This window comes from Macaca nemestrina, chromosome 5 (genome assembly GCF_043159975.1).
Source record: "Macaca nemestrina isolate mMacNem1 chromosome 5, mMacNem.hap1, whole genome shotgun sequence".
Classification (NCBI taxonomy): Eukaryota; Metazoa; Chordata; class Mammalia; order Primates; family Cercopithecidae; genus Macaca; species Macaca nemestrina.
Genome location: NC_092129.1, coordinates 73,994,809 through 74,010,806, shown reverse-complemented (window position 1 = coordinate 74,010,806; position 15,998 = coordinate 73,994,809). Strand labels below are relative to the sequence as shown.

General features: G+C 42.4%; 1 protein-coding gene across 10 annotated transcripts in view; it reads right to left on the bottom strand.

The window, feature by feature from the left end:
• The window catches only part of LOC105478719 (SR-related CTD associated factor 8), a 209,610-nt gene extending 195,077 nt beyond the window's left edge, over window positions 1-14,533 (bottom strand). For 7 of the 10 annotated variants that reach the window (XR_985405.2, XR_985407.2, XR_011623479.1 and 4 more), the window contains exons 1-2: window positions 13,985-14,316; window positions 5,558-5,620 (exon numbers count right to left, since the gene is read on the bottom strand). Coding sequence is in view for 7 of the 10 variants with exons in the window: in XM_011736296.2 (XP_011734598.1) it covers window positions 5,558-5,620; window positions 13,985-14,014 (93 nt within the window). In the remaining 3 variants the exon portion in view is untranslated. Of the gene's footprint in view, window positions 1-5,557; window positions 5,621-13,984 lie in introns of all 10 variants that reach the window. The other 3 variants (XM_011736300.3, XM_011736299.3, XM_011736298.3) reach the window with 3 other exon arrangements.
• Window positions 14,534-15,998: the final 1,465 nt, after the last annotated feature.

Genomic DNA, 15,998 nt, shown 5'->3' with positions numbered 1-15,998 from the left:
TTTGGTAGGCCCTCAAACTAAGGATGGCATATATATATATATATATGGGGGGTTTTTTTTGAGACAGGGTCTTGCTCTGTCACCCACGCTGGAGTAAACTGGCACAATCTCAACTCACTGCACCTCCCTGGATTAAGTAATCCTCCCAAGTAGCTAGGACTACAGACATGGATTACCATGCCTAGCTCATGTTTTTGTATTAATATTTTTTGTAGAGACATACTGTTTCACAATATTGCCCAGGCTGGTCTGGAACTCCTAAGCTCAAGCTCAAGCGATCAGACTGCCTCAGCCTCCCAAAGTGGTAGGATTACAGGCCTAAACCACCACACTCAGCCGACGGTTCTCTATTTTAAGCTTTGTAAAAGACAAAGAATATACAAAGAGGCCCACAACACCTAAGATATTTACTAATGCTCTACAGACAAATTTTGCTGCCCCCTGGACTGGAGATTCCACTCATAAAAGAATAAATTTTCTCTAAATATATACTTTCTTTCACCCATCAGTAGAATCTGCACTATTGGATCTCTTACCTAAATCCTTCTCCAGATCTAAGCCGCTGAAATTCAGAATGTTATCTTAAGAACGTTAAATAAATGCTTTGCTGTTTTGGTTTTTTATCAGAGCGTAAGTAGTTATGACATTGAAGCTAGGAAAAAGTAAATGATTAAAGTTAATTTATCTTTAATGTTTCACATACTAAAAAAAATAGCAAACAAGGACAAGGATGAAAAGAGGAAAAACGTCAAAATGGAATACAAACAGAAAAACTTGAACCTAACTGTATTTCAAATTAATAGCAAAACCACTTTAAGTGGGGGAAAAAACTAACCAAGTAATGTTTGTACATAGTATTTTAACTACATAACCTTAGGCAAAAACAAAAAATGAATTACAAACAAATATTAAACTCTAATTAATAGGTTTGTTTTCAGATATAGGCTTTAGCTATTCTGAAACTACTTTCTATGTATTTCAGGAATGAACAAATAATAAGTAAATATATTGTAGATAACAAAAGCCAGGTTTCTTGCTGTCAAAGAGAGAAATTACAGATTTGGAAAGAAGGAAAGCTAGAATGAACCCTACTGTATTTGACTGGAATTGAAGATATGATGATGAATTCACGGCTTTTTAGATAAACAGATACAAAACAGATGAGAAAGAATGTATGTACATATATATAAAATTTACAGTTCTATCTAGTGATAGATATACATAAACTAAAAGAAACTAGAGAAATGGCTGATTCCCAGGCTGGGGCGGGAGTATTTTATTACACTAGAGAATAAGACAACTCAAAAAATAACGAGTACTTGTCTAAAGGACAAAGGAGCCAGCTTGCCTAGTCAAAACTGAGACAATCAAAGTATAAAGATAACTCAACTAATAATAAAAAAATGCATGAGTTTAGCTGGGTGCGGTGGCTCACGCCTGTAATCCCAGCACTTTGGGAGGCCGAGGCAGATCACTTGAGGCCAGGAGTTCAAGATCAGTCTGGTCAACATGGCAAAACCTGGACTCTACTAAAAATACAAAAATTAGCCAGGCATGGTGTTGTGTGCCTGTAGCCCCAGCTAGTCAGGAGGCTGAGGCACAAGAATCGCTTGAACCTGGGACGTGGAGGCTGCATTGAGCTGAGATCATGCCACTGCACTCTAGCCCAGGTGACAGAGTGAGACTCTGTCGTTAAAAAAAAAAAAAAAAAAAAAAAAAAGAGTTCATACTAATATAATATACACCTACATATATAAATAGGAAAGCTTGTAGAGAATGCAAACTAATAAATACAAAAATGATAGACTCAGAAAACCACCACTGGGCAATCACCATTAGTTCTGATTCATTTAAGAACAGAGAAGATACTAAAACAAATGGTAAAAATTTGACGAGTAGCAAGATATTTGCATCTAAGTATCTCCCCAGAAGATACTATTAATAGTTACAAAGGAAACACAGTAACTATACAGTAGGGAAACCTGCAGATAAAAATTAGCACCCCAGCCTGAGCAACATAGCCAGACCTGCTCTCTACTAAAAATCTAAAAAATTAGGCAGGCATGTTGGTGTGCACCTGTAGTCCCAGCTACTCAGAAGGCTGAGGTCAAAGGACTGCTTAAGCCCAAAAGTTCAAGGCTGCAGTGAGCCATGATCACAGCACTGCACTCAAACCTGACCAAGAGAGCAAGATCCCTGTCTCTTTAAAAAATAATAATAAACAAAAGCTCAACATCCCTATTAATGGAATACATGGATAACATGATTCCTGATATCGTACACTGAGAGGAATACAATATTACTCCTGGAGTGTTCCTGCCAAAAATATAGAACCCAAACCTAATCATGAAGCAGCAGCAAATCAATATTAAAGCAATTCTAAAAATACTGGCCTATTTTTATCAAATATCATCTCAAAGGTCATACAAGAAAAGAGGAGTAACCAATCAATTCACATTAAGGGAGACTAAGACAAGAGAACGTTAAGGTGCGATGTAGAATTTACTCCAGTAAGGACATTACTGGTATGATTACTGAAACCTGAATATGATCTACAGACAACAGTACTGTATCAAAGTTAATTTCTTGATTTTGATCATTGTACTACAGTTAAATAAAATGTGCTTGTTTTTAAAATATACACAGAGTTATTTAGAGGTAAGGGGTACCATGAATTGGAATTTACTCTCAAAATGTTCAGAAAAGAAATATTTTCATTTGCATGTGAAGAGAGAGAAAAAGCAAATATGGCTACAGGAGGTAGAGAAATCTGGATGAAGTATACACAAAACTTCTTCATCATTCTTACTATTTTTCTATGAATGTGAAGTCATAAAAATTAAAAATGAGAAAATAAATTTGTATTTGGACATTACACCAGTAAAAACAAAACCACCAACCAAAAAAACCTATGAAAAATTGAATGATGGTTCTCCTTTACATCTAGCACCAAGGATTGAGAACTAGGTCCTTCTAATCCCTGCTCTAATGCTTACAGAATTGCATTTCCTTGGAAAAATCACAACTGTTCGGCCTCAGTTTCCTTATCTGTAAAATGGGATAACCCCTATCTAACCATTATCACAGAGTTAAACTAAAGATCCACGGAAACATGATAATGGCTGCAGAAAAGAGCGCAGAGTATAAAACACTGCATATTATAAAGTGGATCACTTTTTTCTAATATCTACCTTTTTTTCTTTTTAATTTTTGTAAGTATACAGTAGGCACACATACTTGTGTACATGAGATGTTTTGAAAAAGTGGTTTACTTCCCTCCCCCAGCCCCCACCCAGCCAGAGTCTTGCTCTGTCGCCCAGGCTGGAGTGCAGTGACGTGATCTCAGCTCACTGCAACCTCTCCCTCCCTGGTTCAAGAAATTCTCCTGCCTCAGCCTCCTGACTAGCTGGGATTACAGGTGCACACCACCACACCTGGCTAATTTTTACATTTTTAGTAGAGACGGGGTTTCAACATGTTGGCCAGGCTGGTCTCAAACTCCTGACCTCGTAATCCACCCACCTTGGCCTCCCAAACTGCTGGGATTACAGGCATGAGCCACTGTGCCCAGCAAAGTGGTAACTTCTAACAAATGTTTGGCAAATTAAAAGTACTTCATCAATATGTAAGACAGATTTTTGTCATCATAGTGAGCAGTTGTTACAGAAACTAGACATTTGCTACATCATGTTTTGATTTGTAAAAAACAAAATTACTTATTCAAAACTCAAAGGGCAAAAAAGATTAAAATTTTTTTTTTTTTTACTCCAGAGGATTTTACTTATATATTTAAAATATTTCAACAAATTCAAACACTTATGCTTATTTTTTCTTGACCATAAAACTTTATGGTATCAAAAACATTGCTACATCAAAGAAAGCCATTAACTAGGACTTGGTCAACCTCTGAGACAGTGATCACTGTATAGAAATCGTTATATTATTTCCCAAGTTCTACACACTAAAGTACATGGCAAAGTATTCTTTCTTTGATAAGCTACTCAAATGAACCCTGAGGAATCACATCAAATTCAGAAAATATTTATAAAAGGGACATCAATTTTCTCAGATACTTAAACGTTTGCTTTAAAAATGAAAATACTTATTAGTTTGTTCTTCTAAATTCATAAGGCTTTGGTCTCCACTTAACAATAGTTGCTTTTTAAAATCATATGCATGTGGAGACTAATGATTCTCGCTGACAAAACATCCTTAAATCTGTATAAGAAATAGTTAAGATTCCAAAATATCAAATGGAGATTTTAAAACATATATAACAGACAATTTTGTATAAAACTTAATGTAGCTAGTCATATTTTCCCATTGTTTGAAAAATCATTTAACTAAGTCTACCTGCTCAGTCTCTATTCTGAGCAGTGGACAGGCAATCTGGACTCTAAGAGGAAAATGCTAAGAACAGATCAGGCTGCAACCAACATAGTCCTTAGCAAAGAAGCAATGCTGGAGTCAGTAGTGCCTGCACAGCCTCTCCAGCTCTGCAGCAAGTTCAATACACAAACTGGTAACAAGACAAAAGGAAAAGGATCACAACAACACAGGCTCCAAAAGGGCATGATTTCTGCTTGTCTGGTTTGCCACTATAACCCAGGAGATGGAAAAAAAATCCCTAGGCCACAATACATGTTCATTAAATATTAGTTACATGCATAAACAAATTAAAGAATGAAATCCTAGGTCTTTCAAGTCAATCAATATAAATTACATTAAGTTGCAGAATTATTTTAAAAACAAATTTGGCATACATCAACTTAATAGTCAAAACTGTCTTTAGAGAACATGAGCAACCTAGTCCCCATTCTGACTAAATAAATAAATGTCAAAGTTCCTGAGATTTTTCCTGACCTATAGTAGGTATTTTAATACATTTACATAGCATTCCTTAAGTTTAAAGGATGGCTGTATCAGAAACTCTTATAAAACAAAATTAGAAAGACGAAACAAATGCATATAATCAAAATCAGAAGAAGCAAATGCATCATGTTTACCATCAAATATGAGACAGAATCCATTTAGGTAAGCAATCACAAGCTATAAAAACAGTTCTCATCAGCATTTATTTCTCATAACCAATAGTACCTCTACCACAATCTGCTGCCTCTATAATTAGAAAATCAAAATTTCGATTTAGTCTTTGTTTATTCCTATAGCATATACGTCAATAATCTGTCATTTTATAGTTCAAAGAAATTCTTTAAGAGGTACATTATTAAATTAAGAGGTCTGCAATTCACTCAAATAGTTCTATTTCTTTTGTAAAATCACATGGAGCAGAATACAAGTAAACACAACAAAAGTTTACACATGACTTATGCTCACTATTGAGCATAAAACTTTTTTCTCCAATTAACCTATTTTTTGTGAAGCAATTCAACTTATTCCCTAGACGCTCTCTTTTAAGACTACCAATCTATTCTAAGTGACAAACTTCATTCTGCTTCCCAAGTACTAACCATATAATCAAATATACTATTCCACTACCAATTGAAACCTAACATATTCCAAAGGGCCTGCCTTATGTGGGTTATCATCATCTTACTATGCTTCTTGTGTCCATGCTGCTGGAAAAGCAGTCTGTACAAGCAGGAGTAGAGGCACAATCCTGAGAGAGAGGAGTAGAGAAAGATGTTGAGAAAACAAAACCAGACAAAATGAGCTCACTTAAAAGTTCAGGAGCTCAGCCAGTGTTCAAGGTCAAGGTTGATTACATTCTTTCACACCATATGAGTTAGAAGTTGTCCAAAACAGCATAACTGGCCTTAGAAACAGGTATCTGAAATTGTACATACAAGTAGTAATATTATCACTAATTCTAAGCCACCTATACCCCTTCTGAAAAAGAAGCAAACGGGCCAGGCGCGGTGGCTCACACCTGTAATCCCAGCACTTTGGTACGCCGAGGCGGGTGGATCACTTGAGGTCAGGAGTTCGAGATCAGCCTGGTCAACATGGTGAAACCCCGGCTCTACTAAAAATACAAAAATTAGGGTGTGGTGGCACATGCCTGTAATTCCAGCTAGTGGGGAGGCTAAGGCAGGAGAATTGCTTGAACCCAGGAGGCGGAGGTTGCAGTGAACCGAGATTACGCCTCTGCACTCCAGCCTGGGCGAAGAAGCGAGACTCCGTCTCAAAAAAACAGCAAGCAAATGATCACAGAATATGACTCTTTAGGACACTGGGGCTATAAAGTCCCCTAAATGTTAATCAAAATTACTGTAACAAACTCCATGCTAGTCTAGAATGAAATAACTGAACTCCATGAAACATGCATTTCCATCGTGCCCAAAATTTTTTTATATTTAATGATGTGTATTTAACACTCTCAAATCATGCAGTCTCTCAAAACCGTTATCAGTTTCAATTATCCTTGTATTCTATTTTTAATGTAAGAAACAAACTTCTATATGTCATTTCAAACAGAAAAACAGAGCAAAATCAGACATGAAAATAACATAATTACTAGACAACATAAAACTCACAATGGATCTAAACTAACTGGAATCTTCAATGGGCTACTCCCCTCCCCAATTCTCCTCCCCAAAGTAATAACCAGATGTTCAGAAATGTTAACTACCGTAGCCAAGGTCATTTAGCTACCTAGGATTGCATCCATTCATTCAAGAAATCTTTACTTAGTGGCCGGGCACGGTGGCACACACCTGTAATTCCAGCACTTTGAGAGGTCAAGGTGGGTGGATCTCTTGAGACCAGTTCTATACCCGCCTACCAGCCTGGGCAACATGGCAAGACCCCATCTCTATTCAAAACACAAAAATTACCCAGGCATGGAGGTGAATGCCTGTGGGTCCCAGCTACTCAGGAGGCTGAGGTGGGAGAAATGCTTGAGGCAGAGAGGCAGAGGTTGCAGTGAGCCCTGATGGCACCACTGCTCTCGAAACTGGATGACAGAGCAAGGCCCAGTCTCAAAAAAAAAAATCTTTACTTTACATATATACTGTGTATTAGGATACCGTGCTATGAACCAAGGACATGAAACAAAGGAAATACAGTCACTGTCCTCATAGAGCTTATCGTCTAGTGGTAAAGACTACTAAAATTACTTAAAATTGCTATGATCACTGGAAGAAAAAGCACAGTGTTTTAAGACAGTTTAACAGGAGACCTAAATCAGTGATTCTGAACCAGGATAACCATGCCCCGCAAGAAACATTTAGCAACATCTGGAAACATTTTTGGCTGTCGTAATTGTGGAGGGTGCTAGTGGCATCCAATGCATAGAAGCCAGGGATGCTGTAAACATCCTGGAATGCATAAGACTGCTCCCCAAGCAAACAATTATCCAGCCCAAAATATCAATAGTTCCCAAGATATTTAGATCTTGGGTTCTCATATGAGCAGAAAGGGGTTAGTGAAAGATTTCCTTCCTTTATAACACTAAGTATGCTACATCTTTAAAGGACTTTCACAAGGTAAAAAGAAAAAAATACAGCCTGACTGACAGAATTAACCAGAACTCCCACTAGAAAATGATAATAGGAAAGGAAAAGCAGAGACAGATTCCCTGGTAGATGAAAATAAAAGACAAATGCAGTGTTTTATAGCTGCTTCCCATAAATTCCCTATCCTGAACTGTCGACAAAGGAAAAATATACAAACTAAAAACAAATTTCACGTTTGTATTATGCCCTCTACCTTTTCTACTTTTCTCTTCTAACCCATGTCTACTACCAGATGTTGGTGAAATTACAAAAAGTCCTGTAGTTAGACAAAATACCCACACTGAATACAAAATTGGAAGTAAAATAAAACGGAGATGGGAGTTCACTTTATAGAACAGAAAAATGTAGTGGATATTAAATTGATTCTGGAAAGCCTGCATCCTGGAATAGTTTAAAGATTAATCTATCCGAAAGGATCCCAAAGACAAAAAATACTAAGAATTTAGGTATCCTAAAGACAATTAAAGGTAACAGAATCCTCTAAATTTATGAACTAAGGTAAATCCAGAAATTAAACTGAAATTACTCTTCTGACATATCTCAAACCTACATATCTGGTCCTACATCTTCCCACTTAGCCTATTCAGAGCAGCAAGAGAAATAGATCATGGGGGAAAGGCTACATTGTAATACACTAGCAATACAAAGGACCTGAAAAAAATAGATCACGGACTGGTATTTCATTATGTTAAAGATTAACTGTTAACTTTTTTGAGGTGTGATTAATGGTAAAGGGACTGTGTTTGTTTGTTTGAAGTACTTAAAATTTAAAAGAATCTGGCCAGCACAGTGGCCCACCCCTGTAATCCCAGTACTTTGGGAGGTCAACGCAGCAGGATCATTAAAGGCCGGGAGTTCAAGAACAGCCTGGACAACATATTGACACCCCCCACCCATCCCTACAAAAAATTTAAAAATTAGGTGTGCATAGTGGCACATGCCTGTAGTCCTGGTTACTTAGGAGGCTGAAGCAGGAAGATCACTTGAGCCCAGGAGTTCGAGGTTACAGTAAGCTATGATCCTGTCCTTGCACTCTCTAGCCTGGGCAAGAGAGACTCAGTCTTGAACAACAACAATAATCTGCTATGTTTTAAAATGCCCTCTCGAACTAAAGTAAAGAATGGGTCGTGCACTTGCCACTGTCTCACGACCCCTTTTCAAAGAAACAAAAAAGGAAACAAAAAAATAGAACAAGATCCTACCAGAATGACCTCCAAACAGTGATCATTCTTAAATACTGAGTATAGATATGCAGCTCACATAAAACTGCTGCATTCCAGCAATCAATGCAGTCCCAAAGTAATCCACAGATTTAGGCAGTTCAATCTGCGACCCTTTTCACTAGGAAGAAATGCTAAATCATTACAAGTGCCACCATCTTAGAGCAGCAGCAACTGCAATAGCTTGCTCTGGTAATTCTCTTATGGTTAACTGCTCACCCACTGACTCTGAGGAAATCCTGTATTCTAACCTGAACTTCAGTCTTTCATCATTTCAGAATTGAAAGTAGGCCGGGCGCGGTGGCTCAAGCCTGTAATCCCAGCACTTTGGGAGGCCGAGACGGGCGGATCACGAGGTCAGGAGATCGAGACCATCCTGGCTAACACAGTGAAACCCCGTCTCTACTAAAAAATACAAAAAACTAGCCGGGCGAGGTGGCGGGCGCCTGTAGTCCCAGCTACTCGGGAGGCTGAGGCAGGAGAATGGCGTAAACCCGGGAGGTGGAGCTTGCAGTGAGCCGAGATCTGGCCACTGCGCTCCAGCCTGGGCGACAGAGCAAGACTCTGTCTCAAAAAAAAAAAAAAAAAAAAAAAAAAAAAAAAGAATTGAAAGTAGTGGTCATGGGATTAAACTTTCATCACAGGGATGATGTTTAAATAGAAATTATTTTTTTCCCACAAAATTAGCACAGGGGGCACTTAAAAAAAAATAAATTCTTGAGCCTAAATATCATTTAACTCGTGATAAGAGAAATTTACCACATAATTCCTGCACAATTAAAGGATCTTCTGACACACTAATTTTTAACACAGAAGTGAAAGGTCAATTTCTTTGAGAAATTATGGTAGGGTGGGTAGACATGACAAAAACAACTCATATATGCCTTGCATAAAGTCTGGGATTTTCATAGCTGAAACTCATCCACAGTTTGCAGATTAAAAATCTATATTATCAGGGTTTTCTTTTTCTTTTTTTTTTTTTTTTGGAGCAAAGTCTCACACTGTTGCCCAGGCTAGAGTGCAGTGGCTATTCACAGGTGCAGTAATTGCACTCTGCAGCCTCGAACTCCTGAGCTCAACAGATCCTCCCACCTCAGCCTTCCAAGTAGCTAGGACTACAGACACACACCCACAACTCACAAAAATCTATATTCCTAAAGTCTCTGGCATCTTCCTGTTTTCAAACCAATGATCTCCACAAAATTAAAACATGGGGGTGATAAAATTCAGTCTGGAAAAACCTGAGCCTTAGCAAGCCATAAAAGGTAAGTATTTCATATTTTAAACATTTAATTTGGGGCAAGCACCATGGCTTAGGCCTGTAATCCCAGCACTTTGGGAGGGGAGGTAGGCAGACCACCTGAGCTCAGGAGTTCAAGACCAGCCGGGGCAACATGGCGAAATCCTGTCTCTACAAACAAAACAAAACAAAACAAAACAAAACAAACAATTAGCCCGGCGTGGTGACCTGCCGACAGCAAGTACCTGTCTCAGTATTTTTGATTCAGGGTTGCACTGTTGCCTGGGCCAGAGTGTAGTGTGGTGGTGCAGCTCAGTGCAGCCTCCACGTTCCTGGCTCATGAGATCCTCCCACCTCAGCACCTGCCCCCTCCTTTACACCCCTTTACCCAAGTTGGGACTACAGGCATGTGCCACCATGACCAGCTAATTTGTGTTGTTGTTGTTTTGTAGAGATAGGGGTTTCGCCATGCTGGCCAGGCTAGTGTGGAACTCCTGAGCTCAAGTCATCTGCCCGCCTTGGCCTCCCAAAGTGCTGGGATTACAGGCATGACCCATGGAGCCCAGCCTATTTTAAATATTTTAAGGTGAACTATCAAAATATCTTATTGACAAACATTCCTGATTATTCTTAGAGCTAAATTTTGATTCCTTACAAAGCAAATGGAATAATTCAATGTTTCAAAGATACCTTTAAATTTAGCAGAGAAAGTTGTGGTGGATTAAGCCCAAAGATAAACACCTTTAAAAGCCAAATTGACTATAAGCATCGAAAACATCCTTTTCTCCTAATCCTGTTAACTAGAATTCCTTTTTAATTTTTGTAATTTGTAACACATAATTTAATGGAAAACAATCATTATTGAACTACTTCTCAGCATATGCGTATTTGCAATAACAAAATGTTTACTACACATTAGCAAATATTACAACATTCACAGAAACTGCATTCAAAATAAAAAACAGTATTATGTATTGTGTTTGTGTTTAAACAAAAAAAAAAAAGTATTTTTCTGAATCTTCTTCAAATATATTTCCCTTCCTCAACTCTCTGACTCCGTACTGCTATTTTTAAGCTAACTCCACTTTGAAACATGGTGAAGCTAGACCATATAAATAAATAAGGAAGTTACAAGACTTAAGTTCTTTGAAATCCATAAACGGAAAGGGGAGAGTGCTACATACACTAAAACAGGACTACCACAAACCTCGAGTTCCTGTAAAATGAGAAAACAGGTGAAACACCTATCTAAACATGTAAATGTTAGGCCTTCTTATCCTTAATTAATATTAAAACAAAAAACTGGCATTAACATTTCTTCCCTACTGTGACCAACCACAGTGCACTAAACACTTGTTCACATCTAATATTTGGGAGCTACTGTTTATAACGTCATGGATGGGCCGGGCACTGTGGCTCATGCCTGTAATCCCAGCACTTTGGGAGGCCGAGGCGGGTACATGACCTGAGGTCAGGAGTTCAAGACCGGCCTGGCCAACAAGATGAAACCTCATCTCTACTAAAAACACAAAAAATTGGCTGGGCATGGCGGCGGGCGCCTGTAATCCCAGCTACTCCGGAGGCTGAAGCAGGAGAATCGCTTGAACCCAGGAGGTGGAGGCTTCAGGGGCCAAGATCTCACCATTGCACTCCAGCCTGGGCAACAAGAGCAAAACTCCGTCTCAAAAAAAAAAAAATGTCTTGGATGGCCCTTTGAGGGGGAGGACCACATTATTAGGAACCCCCTCAAAGACAGACACCCATCAAAGTGTGTGGGGGGAGGGGGGTGGCAGGAGGAATTAAATCCAATGATGGCAACAAAAAAATAAAATAGTAACACCCCAGGCGTGGTGGCTCACATCTGTCATCCCAGCACTTTGGGAAGCCAAGGTGAAAGGATCGCTTGGGCCCAGGAGTTCAAGACCAGCCTGGGCAACATAACAAGTCCTCCTCTCTATAAAAAATAAAATCGGTGGGCGTGGTGGCTCTGGCCTGTAATCTCAGCTACTTGGGGGGCTGAGGTGAGAGGAAGACCCCTTGGGCCCGGGAGGCAAACGCTGCGGTGAGCCAAGATCACACCAGTGCACTCCAGCCTGGGTGACAGAATGAGACTCCTTCTCAAAAAAAGAAAGATAGCTATGAAAAAACTGAAACTCCAGGCACGGTGGCTCACGCCCATAATCCCAGCACTTGGGGAGGACGAGGCGGGCCGATCACTTGAGGTCAGGAATTTGAGGACAGCCTGGCCAATATGGTGAAACCCTGTCTCTACCAAAAATACAAAAATTAGTCGAGCGTGGTGATGCACGCCTGTAATCGCAGCTACTCGGGAGGCTGACGCAGGAGAATCGCTTGAAACTGGGAGGTGGAGGCTACAGTGAGCTGAGATGGTGCCACTCTAGCATGGGTAACAAGAGCGAGACTCCACCTCAAAAAAAAAAAAAAAAAAGAAGATTCCCAAGTGTATTGCTATAATTTATCAATATTAAAAATAAAAAATGTAGTATTAAAAAAGAAAATGCTTTCTAAAAAAAGTTATATATCACCGTTTTCTAAAATAGCCCAAATATTATCTACCGTTTAACCTCTCTGCTAAGATTTCCAAATACTGTTTTTCTTTTTAAAGAAATTGAAACAACATAAAATTATGCAACGGCATTTAAAAGTACTGTCCTATATGGGCCGCCACAACAAAAAGCCTAGTATTTTAAGACGTAAATATTACAGATACTCTTTAACACTCATAGTATTTAATAAAGTATTAACATTTCAAGAGTTCGTAAAATTTATGCTAATTTAGTTAGCAGCATAATTACATTTTTTCTTTTCTTTTTTTTTTTTTTGCTTTGTAGACAGAGTCTCACTCTGTCACCGGGCTGGACTGCAGTGGCGCCGATCTGGGCTCACTGCAACCTCCGCCTCCCAGGTTCAAGCGATTCTCCTGCCTCAGCCTCCTAAGTAACTGGGATTACAGGCGCCCGCCACTACGCCCAGCTAATTTTTTGTTTTTAGTAGAGACAGGGTTTCACCATGTTAGCCAGGCTGGTCTTGAACTCCTGACCTTGTGACTGGCCTGCCTCGGCCTCCCAAAGTGCTGGGATTACAGCCGTGAGCCACTGTTCCCGGCCATAATTACACTTTCTAAGGCTTACGGGTAGGGGTACTAATGCTGACTGTGCAGATATGTACTTGCTATGTTTAATGTTTACATTAAGGCATATTGAAGTCGGAGTTTAAAAAGAAACTGAATACATCTTACCAAAACCTGTCTTCTTCCAGACTAGTAAACTCAACTACACTGTGAAAACTGGAATATGCTTTTTAAAATCTCGTTTGACACGTGAATGAGCCAGCGAGAAATGTTTCCCCCAGAATCTTCCATCTCTCGATGCACAGATCTCTCCCTACCATTTGTCTTTATGTCGTGATGGATTAGAAGAGGAGGGAGTAAAAATAGAAGATACCGCAGAATAACCTTTGCCTGTCTACAAATCATCCAATTAGCTCAAGTCCCTAGCTGGCAGGTTACCTAGTCAACAATGTCTCAATTATAAACACTACGTGTAACGTGACCACAGATCAACACCCCGTAGGTTCATTTCCCCCACCGCCCCCAATCGGTGTCAGCCTCAATGAGGACCCGGGAAGGTCTGGAGAGTGATGTCCAGCGTCCACTTAAATCCTCAAAGGCCCAGGAAGGAGGTGGGCGGGCCAGGCCTCGGAGGAACTGACCTCGAGGGACCTGTCGGGAGTCTCCGGGGGAGGGCCCAACCGGGTCTTTCCCTCCAAGCCCGCAGCCATTCCATAGGGCGCCGGAGACGCCAGAACCTCCCTCCGTCCCAGGGCGGCCCTCCCCCAACCCTCCTCCCGAACCCGGGGGAGGGGCACCCAGAGGAGAAACACCCCTCCCCCACGGGCACTGCTAGGCCACCGCTCACCCCACCCTTAAAAAACCCGCAGGCCCGCGCCCACCCTCCGGGCCCCGGCCTCGACACGGGGTGGGGGCGGTGCGGGCAGGAGCAGGGGAGCCGGGCTGCCATACCAACCTCGCTATTGAAGGTCTTCACGGCCTCCATGTTGTCGCTGCGGAGGCCCCGAGCCCGGCGGCGGAAGAGGCGGCGGCCACTGCACTGGGTGGGGAGAGCGAGACGCGGGCTGCTGCGTGGCCGCGAGGAGGGGGCGCTGGCGGGAGAGCGGGCCGCTGCGACCTCGGGGCGGAGTGGAAGGGCACGCGCTGGCGGGGAAGGGCTCCCTCAGCGGCAGCGCGGCCCCGGCATGGCCGCTAGGGCGAGGGGGAGCGCCGTTCTAGGGAACAGAGGCGCTGCCGGGGCGGGTCGGCGGCGGACGGGGGGGAGGGGCTGGGCCGCGGCGCCTTCTCTTCTCCGCCGCGCTCCGTCTCGGTCCCCCTCCCTCTAGCCCCGTCCCCTACACTCTCCACCCCCTTCTTCCCCTTCCTCCGACGGGCTCCTGTTTCACCTCCCTGCCGCTCGGGCCGCAGGAACCAGCCCCGTTCGGCGAAGACAGAGGAGGAAGCGCTGGCAGCAGCAGCTGCGGCATCCAATATGGCGGACTCGAGTCGGGCCGCGCAGCTCGGGGATCCGCGACGCCGGCCAGCGCGCCCCCTGGCGACTGGACCGTGCGAGCCCCGGCGGCCGCGCGGAAACCATCGAGCGGGCTGGGGCCAGAGCGTCGCCGCCCGGAGGCCCGGCTAGGCTCCGCTGCGTTCGCCTTGCCCCCCTGGGCCGCCCGCGCCTCGCCCCCTCCCCGTGCCCAGCGGACGCGGGAGCGAGCGCTGCGGCATCTCGGGCAACGCCGCGGCGGGTTTGTACCGCGGGAGGAGGCAGCTCCAAAGCGCGGCTCTAAGAACCTAAACGTGCCCAAGAAGCGGCAAGTTTAGGAAATGTGCGCATTTCCCTTGTTTCCCGGTGGATTGGTCCTTTTGCACAAGCGGCAGGGTTTCGTTGCTTTTCAGAACTTTACTGGACAGTGCCCTAAATATCCGCAGCCCCCGCCAAGAAAAAGTTCCTGGTCACGTATTTGGTGACTGAACTCAAGCGTTTTAATTGCACAGGGAGGGAACATTAGAAACCAAAATGTTGGATCCGGGTTGGGGCAGGCGGCGCTCCTTGCAGGAAATGCTGGCTGCATAGGATCCAGGGACTGGAGTGGCACAATGAGTGCGTTTGTCTGCAAGGCGGGAAGGGGACCCTAGAATGCAGAACACTTGAATAGGTGAAAAGGGAACCCGTCTGTTTCGGAAGATGAATTGTTCTAAAGGAATTTTGCCCTAGGATACTTGGAGTAACGGTAAATACAGTATTTCTTAGATGGACTAGGAGATGCTGCTAGTCAAAAGCCGCCTCTCTCGTGCAGCGCAAAATAAGGTACCAATTTAAAAATATTTATTGATGTTAAAAGACATGGATGTATCGTGGAACCCTGAACACTGCTGTCCTCTTGTTGAAAGTCATTTTTCAACAATCACTCCCAAATTCACTCGGAGAGAGGAACATGAGGGCAGAATCGTACTTTTGGAGAGTTTAGGAATCCAGGTAGTTCCTAAGAGCTATGCCCAGAACTCCGTGAAACTCAGAAAGTAAGGCCCTTCTTGAGGTTTCAGAGCCTTCACTCTACTTCATTGGCAGCTTTAGTATAGGGGCTGGCTACTGAGAATTTAACAGGGATAACTCACTAAGTGCTTTTATTTTTACTTTCAAAATCTCAAATTCTGTCACAGATTTCTCCACCGCCTCCCATCTTCAGGCCTAGCCATGATCTTTTACCGACACTTGCAGTAGCCTCCTAACTGGTCCCTTGCTTGTCTTCCTGACATTTCTAGACAGTAGCCGAGGGATGTTTTTCTTAGATAAATCAGATCAGGTCACTCCCTTACTTAAGTCCCTTTGCCCATCTGATATCCTCATAACTTCTCACCATGGCCTGAAGGCCCAGCCCAGCCTGCCGCAGCTCACACCTCCTTCCCTTGCTCCCTGGCTCTCCTCCTGCCACACTGGCCTTTCTGTTACTTGAAAACAAGCAGTGTTTTCCTAGGTAGGACGA